The sequence below is a fragment of the Herpailurus yagouaroundi genome, unplaced genomic scaffold (genome assembly GCF_014898765.1).
Source record: "Herpailurus yagouaroundi ecotype Mexico unplaced genomic scaffold, PumYag 198, whole genome shotgun sequence".
NCBI classification, from domain to species: domain Eukaryota; kingdom Metazoa; phylum Chordata; class Mammalia; order Carnivora; family Felidae; genus Herpailurus; species Herpailurus yagouaroundi.
In genome coordinates this window covers 18478719-18502944 of record NW_024412429.1, presented here as the reverse complement: position 1 = coordinate 18502944, position 24226 = coordinate 18478719, and the positions used below count along the sequence as shown (strand labels likewise).

At 44.3% G+C, this 24226-nt stretch overlaps 1 protein-coding gene across 10 annotated transcripts in view; it reads left to right on the top strand.

Moving 5' to 3' along the window:
- The window catches only part of SASH1 (SAM and SH3 domain containing 1), a 340008-nt gene that overhangs the window by 261522 nt on the left and 54260 nt on the right, over positions 1-24226 (top strand). For 9 of the 10 annotated variants that reach the window (XM_040448607.1, XM_040448611.1, XM_040448608.1 and 6 more), the window contains one exon: positions 5523-5624. In XM_040448607.1, coding sequence (XP_040304541.1) covers positions 5523-5624 — 102 coding nt within the window. Of the gene's footprint in view, positions 1-5522; positions 5625-19864; positions 20236-24226 lie in introns of those variants that run through there. The other variant, XM_040448614.1, reaches the window with a different exon arrangement.

The window sequence follows — 24226 nt, the reverse complement described above, 5'->3', positions numbered from 1 at the left end:
TGGGGTGGAGGATTTAGCCATGCCGTCTGTCTGTTCCCAGGTGGGCAGCCTTGCCGAATCTCGGGGCAGAGCTCCATCAAGAGGTCAAAAATATTTTCTGTAAGGCGATCCAGAAGCACAGGTTTTGGTGAAGAACAAAACCGATGACGTTCTCCAAACTTTATGAGATTCTGCACGCTAAGATGGGTGTCCTTTGCCAGATGATGAAGTAGCAGGGAAGCCCTTTGGCCTGCCCTCGATAGGGCAGCATACGTCTTCAGCTACTAGTGCCTGGATGGGCTGCTGCATTGGCCAGAGACAGCACACTTGAAGCAAGACGTTATTTAGAGCAGATAATAGTCTGTGGAAAGGATCTGCTCTTTAATGACCAGGTCAAGGAGCTAAATTTACTTGGTCGTGGTATTAAACGAAAACCCTTTGACTTGAACCTCTCGATGAGAATGGTCCTTCAGGACATCGGGTGTAGGTTTCTCTCACTGTCAATCAGACACCTTAAGACCCGTGGGTGGAACATCTAAATGTTACCCCTGAGGGGACAACCCAGGATTAGGAGAGAAATTTGCCTGTGAGCTGTTTGGAGCTGGGAGTATCCCCCGGTACATCCTTGTATTGGGAACATTTTGTGTAATGTCAAAGACAGGTTGGTCCGTTATGCTTTGTTTATATGAATTTGATCTCATTGATGGATGTTTTATATACAGCCATGATTCACACACCTGAAAATCCCAGTTGTCGATACCAACTGAGATCAAAATGAAAAAGGCTACAAGGGGGGGGCGCCTGGGTGGTGCAGTCAGTTAAGCGTCCGACTTCAGCCAGGTCACGATCTCGCGGTCCGGGAGTTCGAGCCCCGCGTCAGGCTCTGGGCTGATGGCTCGGAGCCTGGAGCCTGTTTCCGATTCTGTGTCTCCCTCTCTCTCTGCCCCTCCCCCGTTCATGCTCTGTCTCTCTCTGTCCCAAAAATAAATAAACGTTGAAAAAAAAATTAAAAAAAAAGAAAAAGGCTACAAGGAATTAATATGTGAAACATCACTGTAAGCCGCAAAGCAGCATTTGAAGAGAATGACCTTTATGAAACAACTCTGTATATTTTTTTGAATGTGTAATTTAAACAGACAGTGGCTTAACTTAGGGTTTTTATATTTCGTTAACTGAATAGTTCCATCAAATCTAACGGCACTTCAAACATTTTCTAATAGTTTTGTGGTGGATACTTACTACATATGCTTTAGAGAAGTCAAGCTTATTAGTAAAAAAAAAAAATTGGGAGGGGTCTAGATAATTAGCATATTCTATATACTACAACTTCCAGGTGCTAATTTTTAAAAAAATATATATTTTTTTGAAGGGGAGAGAGACAGTGTGTGAGCGGGGGAGGGACAGAGAGAGAGGGAGACACAGAATCGGAAGCAGGCTCCAGGCTCTGAGCCATCAGCACAGAGCCCAATGCAGGGCTCAAACCCGTAAACTGTGAGATCATGACCTGGGCTGAAGTTGGACACTTAACCAACTGAGCCACCCAGGTGCCCCCCAGGTGCTAATTTTAAAAGCATACATAACTCTTGGTAAGTAAGTTCAGGGTGTTCACATCTTGGGATAGTTCTGAGATACTTGGAATCCACAGGCTATTCATTTATCAGGTTGCTTTCTGTGGTGTGTGAGGATGGGTGGGTAGGGAATAAACTCAGTTCTAAAGTTTTGGCTAGAAGAGAACTCTCTTGCTTTGGAACAATAATGCTCAGCATGATGGAGCTATATCATAGAAAAATATGTCCTTTGACATTTTACCTGGAAGCACTATCTATAGGAAATTGAAGGAGACCTGTAACCATGATTTAATAATCATATTTCCTAAAATATAATTATCAATACAAAAGACTACTCATGTAACTTGATCCAATTACTAAATATTACATATTTATGCATCTGGAAAACATGTGGCTGTTTCCATAAGGTCATATCTGTGTGAAAGTCCTAAATAAAGTCTTTGGGGTTTATTAAAAAAAAAAAGGGGGGGGGGGCTCAATGTTTGTTGCTGACTTGACTGCCGCTAAGTGAGGGAAGGTAGCAGAAGAACCAGAGGAAAAATCTGGACAGAGATGCGATTTTAGGAGAAATCTAGCTTCAGAACCATCCCCTAGGGAGTAGGGAGCCCTGGAAGGTGAATTGCCTTGTAAAGTTGTCCTGCCAGAGAAAGAGAGGCTTAAAGCTGATTGGGGAGGAGGAGACAGCCTTCTAGATACCTCTGGGAAATGAATCCTGTCGCATCTGGTATAGCAGAGCTCACACTTATAAACTGGGAACCTATATATATTATTAAATTATTTCCTTGCAGCAGCAACTGTGATCAGTCACAGAGATTTGGACAACTACAGAGGCTTATGGAGAGAATCCATAGGAACACAATAAAATGATTATGGGGTTTTTTAAATAGATCCCAGGGGCGCCTGGGTGGCGCAGTCTGTTAAGCGTCTGACTTCAGCCAGGTCACGATCTCGTGATCCGTGAGTTCGAGCCCCGCGTCAGGCTCTGGGCTGATGGCTCGGAGCCTGGAGCCTGTTTCCGATTCTGTGTCTCCCTCTCTCTCTGCCCCTCCCCCGTTCATGCTCTGTCTCTCTCTGTCCCAAAAATAAATAAAAAAAGTTGAAAAAAAAATTAAAAAAAAAAATAGATCCCATGGGTGAAAAATGGTAAAGATTTATCTCCGAGAAGAAGCAGAAAAGAACTTAATCACTGTCTCCAAGTATATGAAGGATGATTAAACAACAACTCTTAAGGATGTACTGAAGAGAGTTTTGTTTTATTTTGTTTTAATCTCTACTGAGGACAGAATAAAAGGAAATGAAGTTAAATTGCAGCTGGAGGGGATTTAGATTAGATATAATATAAATGTTCTTTTCTTGTAGAAATGGGACATTTTAGTATCTCCTCAAAGGTTTTAAAAATAGAGTAAGCATTAACCTACTAAAGGTGGCCATCCCTCTAGGAATCATGTCCTAGACTTCAAGTATGAGCAAACTATGGGACTTAAGAAAATAGGATGTGAAAGGAGCATTTCCTCCTGAGACAGACACACACGCACGTGCACACACACATACACGTGCACACACACACATATACATGTGCACACACATACTTCTGTCATTGTTTTAAAACTATACATTTGCGGGGCGCCTGGGTGGCGCAGTCGGTTAAGCGTCCGACTTCAGCCAGGTCACGATCTCACGGTCCGTGAGTTCGAGCCCCGCGTCGGGCTCTGGGCTGATGGCTCAGAGCCTGGAGCCTGTTTCCGATTCTGTGTCTCCCTCTCTCTCTGCCCCTCCCCCGTTCATGCTCTGTCTCTCTCTGTCCCAAAAATAAATAAACGTTGGAAAAAAAAAAATTTAAAAACTATACATTTGCTTTAGAAGAGATGTGAAAGGAGTATTTCCTCCTGAGACAGACACACACGCACATGCACACACACACACATACATACACGTGCACACACACACATATACACGTGCACACACATACTTCTGTCATTGTTTTAAAACTATACATTTGCTTTAAAAGAGATGTGAAAGGAGTATTTCCTCCTGAGACAGACACACACGCACGTGTACACACACACACACATATACACGTGCACACACATACTTCTGTCATTGTTTTAAAACTATACATTTGCTTTAAAAGATCTAAGTTCTCAAATGAAATCAATTGTCTTTCTTCCATGAAGTTATATTTAAGTCAGAGCTTCTTTGGGAGCAAAGTGGAATATAAAAGAGTAGTTATATATATATATATATATATATATATATATATATATACACACACACACACACACACATTTATATATATGTATATAAAATCAGGTTAGCTTTTCCCCTTGTAAAATGCACTTAAAATTCTTTTTAGAGATCCTGTTTTATAACTCTAAAACATAGAATTTTATTTTTTAATTTTTTGTAATATGGGGGAGGGGCAGAGAGAGAGGGAGACACAGAATCTGAAGCAGGCTCCAGGCTCTGAGCTGTTAGCACAGAGCCCGATGTGGGGCTTGAACCACAAACTGTGAGATCATGACCTCAGCCGAAGTTGGACACTTAACCGACTGAGCCACCCAGGAGCCCCAGGAAAGAGCATTCTCCTACATAAATGTACTATAAAGATTAGAGTAAAAATAATGCCCCTAATGTACTAAAATGATATTAAATGTACTAAAATGTATTAAAATGATATTAGCAAAGAGCAAAAGCTCAAACTCTTGGAGTTGATGTGAACTTTGAGTTCTCTTTGATCTGAAACCACAAGGGTGGTGATAATACTATGCTCATACTGAGTCTGTTGCATGCGTTCGGTGTGCTAAGAGTTTTGTTGTATTAAGTGATTGTGGTAGTTGTTTCGTGAGATAGTTTTCTGTCATCTTCATTTTCAAACTGAGGCACGGAGGAGTTACGTAATTGGCCCAGGGGTTCCCGATTGGTTCTGCAGCCAATTAATCACTATGATCTGCCTTCCCCAGTCTGTCTCCCGTCACAAGTATGCACAGAAAAGAATTTCCTGGTAGGAGTGATACTTCAGAAAGTTGCTTGTCCCTCGAGGGATATTGTCAACATGATGACTTTGCTACATCTGTGTAGCTCCTATAGGTTGAAGACAGTCATGTTACCATCTCCTGGGCTATTAGGTCAGATCATTTCTGGTTTTCTGGTGTCTTGATTTATGGAACTGATTTAATCAGTATCTTGAATTTGTATCTGAAAACTACTTTATAATAGAATTTTAACACCATGGCAACTTCAGTGTATTTTGTTGCAGAGTTAAATTTCTACATGTTTTATGAAAACACACTTGGAACTTCTCACATTTGCCATTCTAAAAGACATTTCATCGAATTCTGTTGCCTTAAAATTTGCCAATTATAATATCTCACTTGTCTTTCTATTTCAGAAAGTAGAAACCTAGTGTCTAAACCCAAACTTTAGATTAGTCTCTGAACATATTCTAGATAGTTGGTTATTTTCCTCTCATCCACAAGGTTCTCCAATAAAGCCCATAGTGTTAGGTGATAACATGTAACTGGTAACTTGAAGCAGTCTAGAACAAGGAAAGCAAGTGATTTTAGAAAGTCCATTTCCGGCTTCCACCTGTGTCTTATCAAAATGTCCATAGTCTACCCCATTGTGTCTTCTACAAAGAGAAGTAATTCAGAGGCCACCTTACAGACAGTTTCTGTTTTTGAACTTATAATTGAACTGAGAAAGATCAGCATTGATGCTGGAGGACCTTGGAGTGAAAATCAAGGTTCTTTTTAGAACACAGGATACAAAGAGTCCGTTGTGCCCGTCAGGTTGGTGTAGATGAAAAATCACAGGGCAGGCCGCCCATTTCCCTCTCAGTTTCGAGAACCTCGTCTTTGGCCGGCACTGAGACCCCAGCAGTGGCATGAAGAAGGTGCCCAGAACATTCTCTCTGCTGCTTGGTAGACCGCGCTGGCCGTTATTTTCATTTCAGTCTTTCATTTTCTCTTGTTGTAGCTCAAAGAGTATGAGGCCCAGCACCGGCAGTCAGCGGCCTTGGACCCTGCCGACTGGCCAGACGGTTCCTACCCGACGTTCGATGGCTCATCAAACTGCAACGTAAGTTTGCTGTCTCTGAGCATCTCGACCACTTCTACCAGACAGTAGATCTTAGGCAGTTTCTGCCTTTGGACTTCTTTCTGCATCTACCAGGTCCCACCCAGATCTGAAGATAAGTGTCTCTTCTGACACATTACTCAGTTTTCTTTGCTTGATAGACTTACCTGCAGTCCAAACAGTGCTAGTCGTGCTCTGTTTTTTAGTTGTAAATTCTGTGTAACTTAACATTTAATCTTCTAAGCACTTTCAGTTCGATTAATATTCAGTTAAGTGGCATTAAGCACGAATGCTGTGCAATCATCACCAAAATCTACTTCCAGAACTTTTCCATCATCCAAAACAGAAATTCCATAGTCATTAAACAGTAACTCCCTTTCCCTCATTTTGGGAAACCACCACTCTACTTTTTATCCCTATGAAATTTGACTATTCTAGGTCCTTTATGTACATGGGATCGCAGTCTTTGTCCTTCTGTGTCGGGTTTATTGCATGTAGCATAATGTTTTCGAGGTTCATCCACCTTGCGGCCCATGCCAGAAGTTCATTCCTTTTCTAAGGATAAATAATATGCCACCATATAGATAGACCACATTTTGTTTATCCATTTAGCTGCTGATTGACACTCGGGTGTTCTACCTTTTGGCTGTTGTGAAAAATGGTGCTGTGCACATTGGTATACAAATATCTGAGTCCTTGCTTTCACTTCTTTTCAGTGTGTCTCTTGGAGTAAAATTTCTAGATCGCATGTTGATTCTATGTTTACTTTTGTAAGGAACCACTCTACTGTTTTCCACAGTGGTTGAATCATTATATATTTCTGACAGCAATGTGTGAAAGTTCCAGTTCTGTACTTCTCACCAACACTTGTGATCTCCCCCTTTTTTGTTAATAGCTATCCTAAAGGGTATAAAATGGTAATGGGCAGGTATATATATATTCCTTAAATGTCCATTCAAGTTCTTTGCTCATTCTTGAATTGGGTTGTTTTATTGTTGAATTACAGGCGTTCTTTGCATATTCTGGCTATTAATCTCTCATCAGAAGCACGATGTGTAAATAGTTTCTTTCATTTTGGGGTTGCCTTTTTCACTGTCTTGACAGTGTCCACACCCAGCATGAAGCCCGCTGCGGAGCTCGATCCCACGACCCTGGGACCGTGACTTGAGCTGACACCAAGAGTAGGATGCTTAATCGACTGAGCCACCCACACATCCTCCCACATTTTCTTTTAAGAGCTTTATAGTTTCAGCTCTTAAGTTCAGGTCTTCGGCCCATTTAACGTTAATGTTTATATATGATGTAACATATGGGTCCAGCTTCATTCTTTTGTAGGTAGATAACCCAGTTTTCCCAGAACCATTTGTTGGAAAGACTGTTCTTTCCTCATTAAATGGTCTTGGCGTCCTTTTTAAAAATCAATCGGCCGTATGCTGGGGTTTATTTCTGGGCTCCCTGATTTTATTCCGTTGGTTTACATGTCTGTCCTTTGTAGGTATCCTACTGTTTTGATTAGTGTCGCTTTGTAGTAAGTTTTGGAATCACGAAGTGCAAGGTCTCCAGCTTGGTTCTTCTTTTTCAGATTGTTTTGGCTGCTCAGCTCCCTTGAGATTTCTTGTGGATTTTAGGATGGGTTTTTCTATTTCTGCAACAGATGCTGTGAGATTCATTTTTGTTTTTGTTTGTTTGATTTTTTTTTTTATTTTTATTTTTTTTTTGATGCCATGAGATTTTGACGGGGATTGCGTTGGGTCTGTAGCTTGATCTGGATGGTATTGTCATCTTAACATGAAGTTTTTCCAACCCACGTACACAGGATATCTTTGCATTTATTTGTCTTCTTTCATTTCTTTCAGCAATGTTTCATAATTTTCAGTGTGTATGTCTTGCCTTCTTAAGTTTAAGTATTTTATCATTTTTTTGATGCAATCGTAAGTCAAATTGTTTCCTTATTTTCTTTTTCACATTGTTCATTGCTAGCGTATAAAAACAAAACTGATTTTCACATGTTGATTTTGTGGCCTGCAACTTTGTGGAATTAGTTTGTTTGTTTATTAAAGTTTATTCACCTATTTTTTAGAGAGAGAGAAAGCAAGCAGGGGAGGGACAGAGAGAGAGGGAGATAGAGAATCCCAAGCAGCTCTGCGCAGTCAGATCTCTGAGATCATGATATGAGCCGAAACCAAGAGTTGGACACTTAACCAACTTAGCCACTCAGGTGCCCCACAGAATTTATTCATTATCTTTAACAGTTTTTGTGTGATGGAATCTTGAGTTTCTCCATATGGGATCATGTCATTTGTGAATGGAGACAGTTTTACTTCTTTTATTTGGATGACTTTTATTATTCATGGTATTTAAAAAAAATTTTTTTTAATGCTTTTTATTTATTTTTGAGAGAGAGAGAGAGAGAGAGAGAGAGAGAAAGAGAGAGCACGCACAAGCTGGAGAGGGGCAGAGAGAGAGGGAGACACAGAATCCAAAGCAGGCTCCAGGCTCCGAGCTGTCAGCACAGAGCCTGACGCGGGGCTCGAACTCACCGACTGCGAGATCATGACCTGAGCCGAAGTCAGATGCTCAACCGAGTGAGCCACCCACGCGCCCCTCACACACTCCGCTTTAACTCGTGCAATTGCCTCTATCTAAAATACCTTCCTTGAGATTTTCCCAGGTAAAAATCTGTGCGTCCTTCAAAGTAAAGCCCAACTTCAGTCTCTCTGAAACCTCCTTTAGTCTCCTTAAGTATATTTTATTGCTTCCCACTCTGTGCTTTTGTTAAACTAGCTTCGTACCTGAAACCTGACCATTATCCTGGAGTATCAGAATTCACTGGACACATTCTAACCTCCTTGGGAATCGTGAGCTCCTTGAAAGACACGCTATGTTATCTTTGTGTCTCCAGCGAGTGTCTGACTCAGTGTCCAGTTCATATGGTGTGTTTGTGTTTGAGAAATACTAGTGAACTAGTATTTCACTACCTTCTTGTCTCCGACTTCCTGAGTCAAGCAGCAGATTTCCATTTCAGCTAGAAAAACAAACCAAAAAAAAAAACAAAACACAAAAAAAGCCCCCAGAGGATTATTAATTTGAAAGCCCTGCTTGGTTTGCTTTTGTGTGAAAGAGACTGAAAAGTTAGCGTTTGTAGTAATAAACGTATCGTATGCTGGCCAGCATTGTGTCCTGGGACTATGAAGTGATCAAAAGAACTGTGTTTGTGGATTTCAGGGTGCCTTTTTGGGTCTCCTATCCCCTAGTCCTAAAGACTAGCATGATACAGATGTAAATCATGAACCCAAAGAATCATGAGGAATAAATACAGTAACTCAGGACTGATGTGATTCGAACCCAGTTTGGGGAGAACACAAAGACCCAGTTGTCCATAGTGGGTCCGTTAGTATCAGGCTCCCTGCGTACTGCCCTGATTAACAGCATCTGAGTCAAGGGGGGAAGGTTATAAGATGATCCAGTCGGAAAAGCAGGACTATAGAAAACCTCCCACACTTGGACCGCAAGGAGGGAGGCTCGTCCTCGTTTAGGAAAAAGTTGATATAAGCCAAGTACTATAGTGGTCCTGAACGAGCGCCTAGGAAAGCATTATTAGGCATTGTTTTGTTTGGATCCCCTTCAGCAGGTACATCAGAACCCACATCTTAGTATAAATTGTCGGAATAAAATGGGTTCGTCTTAGAAGATGGACATTCGTTGTCTTGAGCGTTTCTCTGTTCGTTTAGGAGACATCTTGCCAAGCGCTTGCTGTATACCAGGCTTAGGGTTAGGTATTCAGGTTACAAAGGTAGAGAAGCGGGAGAGACGAGGCCCTGCCCTAACGGAGTCTACCCCGCGGCGTAGAGGTAAAAATCACCCCCCGCATGTGCTCACACAGACCTGAGACGTCATGTACGCAGTTACATTATTCGCATCTTAGCAAACTGCTTCTTCGTAGATGACTCAAAAAATAAATCCAGCCTGTTCTGTTTGAATGGAGGGCCAGAAATACCATGTGCACCCTCCATTTCTAGTAGGGTCTTCCAGAAGCTCTAGAGTGACTTTTTGCTCAGAGGTAGGTGGAGACAGGCCATTCAGCCATGGAGTTTTCTGAAGTGCTGTTATTTATCCCGTATATTTTGCTAGCTAGCTTTGTGCCAACAACCCACACCCATTTTCAGTCACCCTGTTCGTTCCTACAGCTGACCACCACTTGTTTAAAGTTTGCTTGAACTTGATTGCAATCTTAATGTAGGTGACGCTCGCCCCTCTTACCCCACGTCCTGTGTTTTTATGGAGACTCAGCAAGAAACCCCTTCCAAAATAGTCCTTCTCAATTATGCTACGTTCGCCTGATAGCAGAGTAATTAATTTCAGATAATTCCCACTGTGTCCTACTCGAGCCGCGGTGGTTTAGGCGCTTTGATTATCTTTTGTGCAAGGGCGAAGGCTTTTCAGTTTTCCATTGATTCTTTTCCATACTGAGATGTAAATAGCCCACTGGCCATAGTCGGGAATGTCCAGGCCATGAAAGTTTCAGGGATCATAAGCCCTTTGTCACCAGACCTCAATGCCTATATTGATGCCTGCCGTGCTTTAGGATTTCATTTGCATTGATTTCATAGGCTTCCCCACCCCCGTAACTGACATGAGATAATTGAGTGTTGCTCCACAATAAATCCATATTCACATTCCTGGTTTCCAAGAATGTAAAGTACTAAAGATAGTTACCAGGGGAAGTGAAAAATAGCTTTCTCTTTGCCAGAGGAGAATGCGTTCTCTGCTGTTTTTCATTAATAACAAACTTCTGTTGTGTTAGAGTTTAAAAAAAAAAAAAGTTGCTGGTTGAGTACTTAACTTGACTCCCTGTTACGTATCTGGATATTTATTTTATTTTATTTTGATAAATTTTATTTTCTTTTGCGAGGGGAAGGTTGTTAAGAGTTCTCATTTTAAGCCTTCAACTTCATGCCTTGAGGTTCAGTTTACCTTCCAGTTAAGATGACGTTCAAGGAAATCATGCTCTTCATCCTCCTGGGGTTTATAGCTTTCTACTCAAGGCACAAGTTTTAGTAAATCACAATTTTTGTGTTTCTACAAATCGGTAGGTAAGCGTTGGTGATCTCTATTTGGTTCTTACATACTGATGAAAACATTTGCGGTAAAACGTCTTTCCAAGAAACGTCAGATTGTAAATTGTTTAATTATGATGCTATTTAAGTTATTTTTAAAAATACACGATGTTGAGGAAAAACTAAAGCAGCAACGGGGACAGTGAGGCACGAGAGCCCCTAGAGTCCATTGCAGACATTTATTTTCGTCCCTTTTGTTGGTTTCTCTTGATACGACATGTGTTCCAGAAAAAGCCTGGAATTATCTTTCTGTATCTGGAGCTTCTTGACTAGGGTGAAGCAAGTGTAGTGAAACGTTGGGTGAAGTGAGTTATTTGGTAAAGCAAGCCATCGGTTTAGAATTGATCTACACCGGGGGAAATTGAGTTGGGAAGTATTTGTGCGAAGAGTGGTGTTAATGTTACAGCTGGGGTATAATAACACCTTCCATCCATGTGTGCGTCTCTTTATAGCCTTTCATTCTGGCTTTGGATAGGATAGATTTTGCGGCTCATCTGGCTTGAGGCACGGGAGAGCCGTGTGGTTGAACCGAGCTCCAGAGTTTGGGCAGCGGAGACAACGTCAGGCGGTCGCTTCTTCCACATTTTACAAAATACTATCTTAAGTGATTGAGGACTTTTAAGGTCGCAACTAAAATATCCCCATAGTATGAGATGTTTCGGTTCACATATAATGCAAGACCATTAAATCTTTTGGGGGCTTCCTAAAAATTACAAACTAAACTTGTCCCTCACTGCCAGACAGGCTTTACTTAGGTTTTTCAGAGTCATTTCACCTGCCTAACATCAAGCCAGAGGATTTGGGTCTGATATTTTGAAAGGAGGCATGGCCACAGCCTTAGTCTAAACTGGAGCTTTCTAAAAGATAATGTGCCGAAAGCCAGGAGACAGCATTCTACAAAGTGACTTGTTTAACGGTTCCTGTGCTGAATGGCTTGATTTACATTACGGCCGAAGAAAAGGTTCACAATTCAATCACTTAACACAGAATGTGGTGGGAAAACAGAGCCCATGCACATGGGGCAGCCCCTTCAGGAACAGACTGACCTGTCCTCCTCGTTCAGGGGACGTCCCATATCGATGCTCCTTTTTAGAGTCTGATAGTATGGGTTGAACCAGATTTTTTTTTTTTGTTTGTTTTTTTTTTTTTTTTAACCTGGCTGTCTTTTTTTTTTTTTTTTAAGTGTATTTATTTGTTTTGAGAGACAGAGAAAGAGAGAGAGGGTGGAGAAGGGGCAGGGAGAGAGAGAAAGAACCTCCAGCAGGCTCCATGCTGTCAGCACAGAGCCCTACAAGGGGCTCAAACCCACGAACCATGAGATGACCTGAGCCAAAACCAAGAGGCAGATGCTTTAGCCAGCGGAGCCACCCAGTTGACTATCTTAATCTGTTTATTTTGAATATGTTTCTCTTACTAGGGTGAACTTCTAGGCAATGTGTAGAAGTTAAAATATATCAGAAGTTTTATTTTTATATTTCAAAGGTATTAGAAGAAAATATAAATCAATATCATTAGCTTCCTCACTTGGGGAAATCTGAACCCTAAGGAAGACTTTCTTTTTTATGACAACACATGTCGAATTTACAAAATTTTCTCCCACCTGTAAATACTCCTAGCAATTATAAGAACATAGGATTTTCATATTTTGCTGACTCTGAGTGAATATTTATTGGATGAATAGACTACGTGAAGATTCACATATACCACAGAATTAGAGTTGACATTACAGGTAAGGTAAAGGTTTTTCCATGAAAATGGTTGACTTCCTTATACTATCTTTTCCCTCCTATCTTGTGTTTTACAAGGAAATTTAAGAAAGGGAAGATTCCAAGCATAAACATAGCTTACATTTCTGAACAAACTGGCTGCTGTTAGTGGTGTTCCTATTTTTTTTTTTCTTTGTAACTCTTTTCCTAGAGACATTTTTTCCCCCTAACTCTTCATATATGGGTTTCAGCTTAACAGAATGCTAATTGGCAACAGAAGTTTGGATTTGGGGCTAGAAAATGGTTCTGCTCGTTGCTGTTAGCTGGGCTTGAACACGGGTTGGTTGGATGTGCGCTTCAGCTGTTTATTTCTTCCCCAGAAGAGTTTTACTCACTTGACTTGTAATATGATCAGGAAAAAGAGCAACATGGCTCACCAATAATGGGCCAGAGGGCATTTATAGGGTGCAGCCCTGGGACAGATACCCACAATTCTTCATACCGTGATGTGTTCCACTGTGCCAGAATAAGGGCCACTCTTCTAAATCTTTCTAAACGGAACCATGTTACAAATAACTTCTTGGGGCGCCTGGGTGGCGCAGTCGGTGGAGCGTCCGACTTCAGCCAGGTCACGATCTCGCGGTCCGTGAGTTCGAGCCCCGCGTCGGGCTCTGGGCTGATGGCTCAGAGCCTGGAGCCTGTTTCCCATTCTGTGTCTCCCTCTCTCTCTGCCCCTCCCCCGTTCATGCTCTGTCTCTCTCTGTCTCTCTCCCCAAAATAAACATTAGAAAAAAGCTTTAAAAGGGGCGCCTGGGGGCGCCTGGGTGGCGCAGTCGGTTAAGCGTCCGACTTCAGCCAGGTCACGATCTCGCGGTCCGGGAGTTCGAGCCCCGCGTCAGGCTCTGGGCTGACGGCTCGGAGCCTGGAGCCTGTTTCCGATCCTGTGTCTCCCTCTCTCTCTCTGCCCCTCCCCCGTTCGTGCTCTGTCTCTCTCTGTCCCCAAAAATAAATCCACATTGAAAAAAAAAAAAATTAAAAAAAAAAATAACTTATTGATTCTGGTCTTTTAATGCATACTTAAAGCCTCCAGGTGATTATTCAGACCTTTGTGGATACTTTCTATAAATTTCTTTTTTATTTGGCTGGGCGGGAACGCACAGGAAGAAATACTACTCTTAATTTCCCTAAAAGTGAGTTTGAAACTGAAATGATAGTCAAATAGGGACAGATTAAAATTCTCTCCAGAAGGGTAAAAGTAATGATTCTTTAGACCTGCAGCTTGAGTCCAGGAGATAAAACTCGGCCCATTGGAGCAGCACGCCTAGTGAAGTCTCTCAAGAAAGAGAAGTTGTGGTTTTTGTTTGTTTGTTTTTTGTTTTGTTTTTTAATGTATATTTTTGGAGGAGAGAGCGGCAGAGTGTGAATGGCGAGGGGAGAGAGAGGGAGATACAGGATCTGAAGCAGGCTCCAGGCTCTGAGCTGTCAGCACAGAGCCCGATGCAGGGTTTGAACCCATGCACCTCGAGATCACGGCCTGAGCCGACCGAAGTCAGACGCTCAACCCACTGAGCCACCCAGGCGCCTCAAGAGGAATTTTGTTCTAACTGCATATAAGCTGACCGAGAACCACTGCTTAGATGATTCCTTGTCATTTGTTCCGCACCGCCCTCCCATCCCCAGCCTTCTCCCTGGGAAAGGGGCCAAAGTTTGAGGCGTGTATTTGCTAGGAGTCCCTGAAGATCATCCTCTTTGAACAAAGCCAGAAAGGAGGCTCCCCCTGCCAGGAAAGCCAGGCGCTGGCCCAGCGTGCTTAGGGGAGGGACCCTGTTAAGCTGGACGCGGGCGCTGGGTTCAGATCCAGCCCTACCACCTGTTAGCTCCGCATCGGTGGGAAAGTTGATTCACCGATTTGTGCCCTGTTTTCTCGTTTGGAAACCTGGACGAGTGCATCTGTCCCCTACAGGCATTGCAAGAATTTCACGGCCCAAAGTAAACACCCAGTGAATGCCAGCTTCTGTTTATGTTGAGATCTTCTTCCTTTCGGTTCCCTGTTCCTCTTGAAATACTTTGAGTTCCCCTGAAAGTGCTCTTTGAACGTGTCATTCTCAGGCTAGCCGATGGGCTGCCCTTGTCAGAACAAGCGCCAGGCAGCTAGGGCGCGTTCACTTCATCACGCTTTCACCGAACACAGAACCAGGTTTACTTTCTGCTTCAGAAGGTGGTATCGCCGTAAGCGGGTTTAGGGGTGGGTCCGGTTAGGATTTCAGGGTTCGTGTGCTGTAGGATCACCGTTTGGGAAGAATAAGCGGTTAATCGTCCTGCGGTTAATCATCCTGCAGTTACCTAGGGCCACGCCGTGCCGTGAGTCCCTGAAGATCATCCTCTTTGAACAAGGCCAGAAAGGAGGCCTCAGCGAGCGTGTGGGCATGGGCTTCTGCGCCTGTGTCACGCCTGTGTCATGCCTGTGTCGCAGTGGAAACACTCTCGTGGCGGGCCCAGAAGTAACTGGGGATTCGGCTCTCTGCACCTGGCAGACTAACCAGGCACAGAGCATTCCTCACCGGTCTGTACAGTTACGGAGAGTTGAGGTCGCTACCTGCGCAGCCTCCTTAGCATATCAAGGGCTACGCGGGCAAAAAGAAACAGTGGCAAAATACCCAGGTTCTACGCAGTCCGAGGGTCGCTGTTTTTAACACCGAGGGCGGCTCTGGGATACGTCCTGGTCTGTCGTTTCTTTTGGAAGGGTGAGCCAGATGAAACTGGAGTGTCTAGCTTTTGACCTATAAAATGGCATTTTATTTGTCCAACCCAGTACAGGAATACCAAAGAGGACATACCCCGTTTTCCCGGCTAGCTGATTGTATCTAAGTAAAGATATTTGTAACGCCGTCTGGGTTCAGGATTGGCGTATTAGATTGGGAATGCTAGTTTTTAGTTTGCTTTTGGAAGCAACCTCAGGGAGGTTGGGGTAAGAGAGGATTTCCATCACTTGTTTAATGAGATTTACTGCGTGTTAATCCCTCCTTGAATCATTTACCCTAGTGTCCGATCTTCTACAACGGATGGGCTGGAGAGATCCAGGCCCGTGCTGTGGTTCAAGAGTCGGATCTGGCCCGAGGGCCACCTCTAGCCTAAGCTAATTCATTCAAGTCACAGGCTGCTCATCACTTTGTTTCAAGTCCATTTGAATGTTAAGTTGCCAGTTACCCATTTTATCAAAACTCAGCATCTGATAATGAGACAATTTTTGAGAGAGAGACAGAGCTCAAGTGGGGAGGGGCAGAGAGAGAGAGGAAGACGCAGAATCTGAAGCAGGCTTCAGGCTCCGAGCTGTCAGCACAGAGCCCGATGCGGGGCTCGAGCCCACGAACCACGAGATCATGACCTGAGCCGAAGTCCGACACTTAAGCCACTGAGCCACCCAGGTGCCCCGGAAAGCGATATTTTAATACAACCAAATTCTAATTATTTACAGAATAATGTCTGTAGGAATATCCCTTTATTCTCTTTTCCTTGTCTCTTGTTCCTCTCCCTCTTTGTACCTTACCACACCCTCTGTCGTCCCTTATTGATTGTTCTACTCCTGGTATGATGCTAATATACACTGCATAATTAGTTGCTAAAAGGTTTATTCCCTGCCCTTTTGACCCAGAGCGCAGGTGAAAGAATGCTACTTTGAGCATCATTTGACTCCTTTGTTGCGCAAACGCTATTGAGTACCTACTACATACTCGTCCCTATACATAGATGTTTGTATATGAGAGGGAGAGAGAGAGACCAGTGGATAGCATGGCTGGGGGCTTATTTGGCATATTCCCACCTCGTGTGTTAAATATACACACAAAATCCATTCGGCGCCAGTGAGGAGAGTTTGGGAAGCCTTCCCAGAGAAGGTGTTTGAAGCTGAGTGAGAGTGGGGCGCCTGGGTGGCTCAGTCGGTTAAGCGTCCGACTCTGGCTCAGGTCATGATCTCGCGGTCTGTGGGTTCGAGCCCCGCGTCAGGCTCTGTGCTGACAGCTCAGAGCCTGGAGCCTGTTTCAGATTCTATGTCTCCCTCTTCCTCTGACCCTCCCCTGTTCATGCTCTCTCTCTCTCTCTCTCTCTCTCTCTCTCTCTCTCTCTCAAAAATAAATAAATGTTAAAAAAAAATTAAATATACACACAAAATCCATTCAGCACCAGTGAGGAGAGTTTGGGAAGCCTTCCCAGAGAAGGTGTTTGAAACTGAGTGAGAGTGGGGCGCCTGGGTGGCTCTGTCGGTTAAGTGTCCGACTTCGGCTCAGGTCATGATCTCACGGTTTGTGAGTTCGAGCCCCGTATCGGTCTCTGTGCTGACAGCTCAGAGCCAGAAGCCTGCTTCGGATTCTGTGTCTCCCTGTCTCTCTCTCTCTGCCCCTCGCCAACTCGTGCTCTGTCTCTCAAAAAAATGAATAGACGTGAAAAAAATTTTTAAAAAAATGATAAGAATTCACCAGGAGAAGAAAGAGAAACATGTCAGGTAAAGGTAGCAATGAGGCTTGAGCATAGGTAAAGAGCTGGGTCAGTCTTAAAACTTGGACCATGGGAGGAAATGGATTTAAATAATACAGCTTTTCTCTAGATCAGTATTTTGATTTGTAGGGTATAAATTATGGTTCTTTGTTCATTCGTACTTATACGTTGGTTCTATAATAGATTATTTCGGTCCTCTCTTTCCTTATGACTGCAATTTCTTGTCTTTGAAGTCTTAATTGAATTCATGTTCTTATTATTTCACAGAGTGAAGCAACTGTTAGGAATTTCTTCCTGCACCTTGAGTTGTATTTTCTTCTGATAGGGAGACAGGATCCAAAGATAGGATCTCTAAGTTCTTCCATGCTTTTTCTCTCTCTTTTTTCCCCTTGCTGTAAGTTGGTTTGAGGAGTGGTCATATATTTCTTTTGACCTTGATCATGCTTGGGTAGCTCAGGTCAGATTTTCTGTTTCTGCTGATATAATGAGGATTACTCTTTGACCTGTTTGTCATGCTATCTGACCATAGATTGTTTCCCTTCTTCCCAGCTACAGTTGAGGGCTTTGTTTTGTGGTCCATTCGTGACTACTGTTGCTATAGCCTGATGTCATGGCCAGAGAAGTGGGGATACCCACCTGAGGTGGAATGCGGTCTTTGCTAGGATACCTGGGCTCTGCCTTCTCTCTCTCTCCAAAGATTGTGGTCATTGTGCTGCATCTCATTTCATCCTACTTGGTGTGGAGAAAAACCAGTCTGCCTTTCATTCATGTCTCCAATTCTGGTGAATATCTAAGAGGCTTTATTTCACTCCGCATCAGCCTTACTGAACTTTCCATCTTTTCACACATGATTCTCCTGAAGCAATTTCCATTGGTCCTAGATCAAAAAATTAAAAAAAGGGAGGCCACACGGTTTACTTCCTTTGAGATTTTGAAGTTCCTTGGGATAATTCTCAAGATTCCCACTGGTCTGGCTTTTAGAGAAGTGGGGCCTTGTTCCTGGGTCTTCAGAAATTTGTTTCTTCCCTTCATCATGAAGTTTTATTGTAAGGCTTAGTGTGTTAGACTATGTGTGTTTCCTTGCTTGGGTGCTCTTGGTGGAATATTTTTTTGCTGGTCTGCAGTAATTTCATTTTTTGGAGGCTGTTACTCATTTTGCTAGTTGTTGTGGGAAGGATATTCTGTGGTCTGGTTTTCAGCAGTCATCATGACTTGATAGCCAAGGAGAGGCCACAAACAACGCCTTTCTAGCTCTCCATGATTCTGTTCCAGGGATGCAGCCTAGATTTCTTCGATTTGGAAGTAAATTTGCTTGTGGAAGCAACTCCATTGAAATAAGTTCGCTCATTATTTATTCTCCAAACATAAGGATAATTATGTTAAGAGGATAGATCATGACTCCAGGAGGTGAAATTAGCCCATCTGCCTCCAGCTTCAAGAGACGATTGTGCTGATTGATCCGCGGCCGACGTTTTGGTTGGAGGAAAGATAATCGGTGTCCACACCTTCCCCCTGTTGCCATGTAGGTTCTATCAGTTTTCTGTATTTTTCATCGTCATGTGCCTAGGCAAGGTTGTTTGGCAGCCCTGTCCAAGAAGATCATGCCTGATCCATGAATCAGTCGCTCTCAGATGCCATAAAAGTAATGTGACTTTGCAAACACCACCCAATCCCTTAGGAGACTTACTGCTTTGGGGATGAAGACTTCTATCAGCTCGCAAAACTAGAGCCTCAAACGCATATGTAATTGCCCCACTTGGCAGTTCTGTTCTGAATCATCCTTTTTCCATGGCACAGGCTATGTGAGAACTGAATGCACTTGAGAATGAGTGGGTTTGGTGTTTTGCTTCAGTCTTCAGTGTGCCCGACACCGTAGATTTGCTTTGGGTAACGCTACCCCACTTGTTTTTTTTAACCCCAGTCTTAACAGAGGGACCTCATAAGTGGCTGACTGCCTTCCCATCATGTCTTACCTGAGCTCAGCTAACTTATGTGGACGGTGGGGTTGTCTGGCCTCTGGGCAGGGTGACACAGTCCCGGGCAGAAAAATCTTCCAAACGTTTACAGAGTAAAGGGTGAATTCAGTTCTCTTTCCTCCACTTACCTCTCTCCTCCCCGACGGCCCCTTTGAGAAGAAGGAAAGCCGTTTTCTCTGGTCCGTGGCAACTTGAAGAATTGGGACGGGTCTCCCTACGCTTGGCTGTGGGACTCCTGAAGTCTTCTGTTTTCTCCCCTCTCCTCTGGGGAAATTAACAACTTTGTTTGGAGGGGATTCAAAGACGTGCAGAGTTCGTGCGTTTAAGAAAAAGAATAGAATTTTTTGTGGAATGTAGCATCCATTTGCTGTTCCTTTGGTTTTATAGTTAGTTCTTCAAATAGTTTCATAAGTGAATTAAGTGCTGACAAGCCTTCACCCCCGGAGGAGGGTAATATTACCTCAAGTCCTCACATACCTTTTTACAAATAAAAGCATCAGAGAATTCTCTTCTCCTCTTCCTCTTCGTTCTTCAAGTCTGGCAGCAACTAGTTAATTTTGAAACTGCCAGAGAGATTATTTCTATGTTCTACTGCACCTCTGGGAGAAGAATGGAATCTCCTCTTTTTGTCCATATGCTGACAAAAATCTCCTAATTTCAGAGGGCAATGATGTCACCAGCTAATGAGCAAAATATTTCTTACTAAACAGATGAGTCCTTCCCTGGTTCCTTTGTGAAACAGAGGGAAAAAAACCCCACAATGTGTTTCATATTGTCTGTAGTTACTCTGACAACTCATAAACACTTCACAACGTAATTCCGACTTCTTTAGAGAGGGAGACTAATTTTTTTTTTTTTGTAAACGCGAAGAATAGCACATTAAACTGATGGCTGTGACCAGAAGGCCCCTGCCACGGCTGGACACTGATCACAGGTACCCGTCAGTGCTGATCTTGAACATACCGGGCAGGAGCCAGTGTGCTGCCCCCAAGGCAGGGAGTGACCTTGAATGCATCACTTCTTGGACCGGCGCAGGATGATCAGGCATGTTGGAGAGATTATGAAATCAGGCTTGGAGAAGAGGAGGGCCGGAAAGCTGCTGTTGATCGGTGTCACATGCTGTTTAGAAGGGCAACAGCGGCAGCCGACTCTCTGCCTGTCCAAGGAGGCAGGCCCCTAAGGCCGCGGGGGCAGAAAGTAGTGAGGCCTTGGGGCCATCTAAACACTGGCCTTCGAGGATCCCGGAGGGACACAGAAATGCCCCCAGCCTCCCAGCGAGTGTTCCTCCCCTCAGTGAAACATGTCTCAGTTTCCCCCGCCAAAGGTGAGTTCAATCATGTTTTTTGTTTTTGTTTTTGTTTTTTTTAATTTTTTAACGTTTATTTTTGAGAGAGGCAGAGCATGAGCAGGGGAGGGGCAGAGAGAGAGGGAGACGCAGAATCCAAAGCAGGCTCCAGGCTCCGAATGTCCTCACAGAGCCTGATGAGGGGCTCGAACTCACCAACTGTGAGATCGTGACCTGAACCAAAGTCCGACACTTAACTGACTGAGCCACCCAGGCACCCAATTCTCCCACTTCTGAATGCCTGTATCTCTCTGTTCCTCTTCTGGGTGTTTCTCACGGCTACTCTCGCTAATCCTATTTCTGAACTTCTCTGTGGGCTCTCTCTCCGCCAAGACTTGCGGATTGCAATCTTTGCAGCCCCAGTAAAGTCCACTCACTCCTGTTTCAACTCCTTGGAGGCATCCATCCATTGATTTCAACCAGAAAATATCCATTTATCACAGACACAGACACTATTTTTAATTGCTTCAGTGTAAAAAGATATTATGTTGAGTGTTGGCAATTGTGTAAGGAAATAGGCACTCTTTTTATACAACTCGTGAGCTTTAAAAGTAATACAGTGTCGGGGCGCCTGGGTGGCTCAGTTGGTTGAGCGACTGACTTCGGCTCAGGTCATGATCTCGCAGTTCGTGGGTTCGAGCCCTGCGTCGAGCTCTGTGCTGACAGCTTAGGGCCTGGAGCCTGCTTCAGATTCTGTGGCTCCCCCTCTCTCTACCCCTCCCCTGCTCATGCTCTGTGTCTCTCTGTCTCTCAATAATAAATAAACGTTAAAAAAAAAAAAGTAACACTGTTTTCATCTGACCAAATATTTAATATCTATCCAAGGACTTTAAGCTATGTCCATCTTCTAATTGTTTTTCTAAAAAGAAGAATGTGTTAGATGTGTTAGAAATTTGACAATGAAGTTCATCAGAGTATTGTTTATGATCTTGAAAAATTGGAAACATTCCACTGTCTAATGATTCAGGGCATTAAGAAAACTAGGGTATATTTCTGTGAATACTACTGAATCCTTAATATATTGTAGTTGTTGGCTGTTTGTTGACATAAGAAAATTGTTCAAAATTTAAAAAGCAGATTTTAGAACTGTTTGAACAGTATCCATTGAGGGCTCCACAGTTTCTCTAAAGGAAACTTTCAGAGGCAGCGGTGTGGCTCAGAGGGTAGCGGCTGGAATCAGGCCCTTTGTTTCTACAACTGTGTGTTCATGTGAGGGGGGCGTGGGGACCCTGGTAGTGACTGTGGGAGATAGGGCAGCTAACGATCACAAAGTCACACTTTTTTTATAAAAAGCAAACAAAACATAGAAACCTAAGGGTATGTAGTGTGTGTGTGGGGGGGTGTGCACGCGTGCGTGCACGTGTGTGTGTCAGAAGCAGGAGCATAAAAACCAAAATACGACAAATTTTTTGAGTGTGGGAGGGTTCAGGTGATTTCTTTTTCTCCTTCTGTATCTGCATTTTCCACATTTTGTAATTGAAAGCGTATCACATGTAATCAGAAATAAACATTTACTGAAATACAGACGAATAGGACAGTGGCCCTGGTCTCCTCAGTGATACGCTGGTTACCATATACTTGGCTGAGTCCTGTCACTGTGTGTGCTCTCAGCCACCCAGGTTCTAGAAGAAGAGGAAAGCCAGGAGGGCTTTCCAAGGGAGATGACCTATGGACTGAATATTGAAGGATGGGTAGGAGGAGATGGGGTGGGCAGAGATATTCCCAGAAAAGGAATCTGCCAGTGCGAAGGTGTGCAGGCACACGCGAGATGGAATATTAGAGATGCTCTGAGGGGGTCGAAGGATGAGAACCAGACGCTATGAGAGGCCTTTCCATGTAGTATCTGCATCCATATCCACAGTAGCTGGGGCAGGGCAGGGCTCTAGCCCTGCGACGTCCCACACTCCACAGGAAGGCCTTTGGACTCTGCCCTGAGGACCTAACGAACCATTCCTTAGGATGGGAGGCTGATGCTCAAATCTGTTCTCAGCAAATTTGCACACTTCCCGCGCACTAAGTACATTCAAGCCCACCACCCAGTGGGCAGGATCAGCCATGCCCTTCCTTCATGAAGCTTCTTCCCTGGTTTCCAACTGAACTGCCTTCCACCAAGAAGCTTCCCAGGGTGGCCTGGCCCAGCCTCGTCTCTCAAATATCCCACAGTTGACTCAGATCCCACAGCAGGGGCTGGGAACAACAGGGCGAGAGAGTCTAAACTTCTCGTTCCACATCGATGACACACACGTTTGCCGAGGACCCACTGTGGGTGGGGCATGCACTGGGCACCGTGAGTGTAAGGAGGGAGAACAGACATGGCCCCTGTGGACTTTCCCGTCTTCTAAAGGACGAGCGGTCTTGGATGCCCATGTAGTGCCCAACATGGAGGACCTCCATAAAGACCTGAATCCTCCTTGGAGAGTCGTATCAGTGACAGCTAATGGGGGGGGAGGGGGTACAGGAGGACCAGGCCACCAAGAGGATGGGCAGGGATGCGTCCTTCCCCCACCCTCCTCACAGAACCTGGTGCACTTAGGGCCCGGCTTCCTGTGCATCTCACAGGACATCCAGAGCTGCCGACCAGGCTCTAGGCCTCACACTCAGGATCTCCTTTGGAGGCTGATCACCGCCTGTTTTATAAATTGGAGAAATTAAGAAACATGCCCAAGCAGACGCTGTTCACGGGTGACATGAAGGGGCCCTGAGCCTACCTCTGACCAGGTTCAGAGTTCCAACTCCTAATTCGGCTCAGAATCTTCTCTGTGTCTGAACAGCCTGTTCAGACCCAGCCTCAAATGTGGGCCACATCATTAGTTTTCACGTGTTTTCTTTGCCGTTGCTATTTACATAGCCCCTACAACAGCAGTTTGGTAGAATTAAAATTGGTCTTGTTTGGATTCCAATCAGCAATAGACTGCAGATGTCATAAGCACTTACTGAGCTCCACTTGTAGGTTGTACAGACACAAAGGTTTTTTTAAAAATTTATTTTGAGAGAGAGAGAGAGAGGGAATGAATGAATGGCAGAGAGGAAGGGAGATAGAGAATTCCAAGCAGGCTCTGTGCTGCCAGCGCAGAGCCCAATGCGGGGCTCGATCACACAAACCAAAGATCATGACCTGAGCCGAAATCCAGAGGCGGATGCTTAGCCAACTGAGTCACCCAGGCGCCCCCCCCCCCACCCACACACACAAATTTTAAAACAACACTTTAAGATCGATGTTACTGAATCAAATGTGCATGGAGGAACACTAAGACCCAGAGATGTGAAGTGATTTGCTGGAGGACCTGGAAATGCAACTAGGTCTAGTTGTTGAATTGTTCTAGGTTGTTCTAGCTCCAAAGGCCTTCGGCTTTCCTCTTCCCTCTACCCCGCTCCCATGGGGCATGTGCATTTTCTTAGTTTGCACCAAGCAGCAAGGAAATTCAGCCGAGGGTTTCTCCTGACGTTTTAAGGAACTCTAAGCATAACATTGCGTGCAACGTGGTTGGCGGTCTCGGGTGAAGAAAGCTCACGTGCACGTTGGAGGTGCAGGAGCCAAACCATGAAGTTTCAGATTCTGCCTCTGCCACTGACCGTCTGGGAAACGAGGTCAAATGGGTAAAGATTAGCCCAGTGCCTGGGAATTACGAGCACACCGTAAACACGGGTGTCAGAAACATGATGTCGCAAAAGCACCCGCCACAGTGGGTGGCACAGGTGGACCCTTAGGAGGCAGCAGGGGAGGGGGTGTCGGTGAGTGTTTGGGCAGAGCGAGGCAGTATGGGGAAGGTGCAACAAACCCTCATGGGGAGAGAGAATGGGAAATCCCTTTAGGGGTTGGAGGAGACACTTCCGAGGAGAAAATTGGGGGAGAGGGGATTCATGCAGCTCTTGTTGAAGGGCGAGAGACGCCAAAGGGGCAAAGCGAAGGACAGACACCCAGGACAAAGAGATAGATGGGGTTCTGGTGGTCTGTGGCATTGGCTAGGAC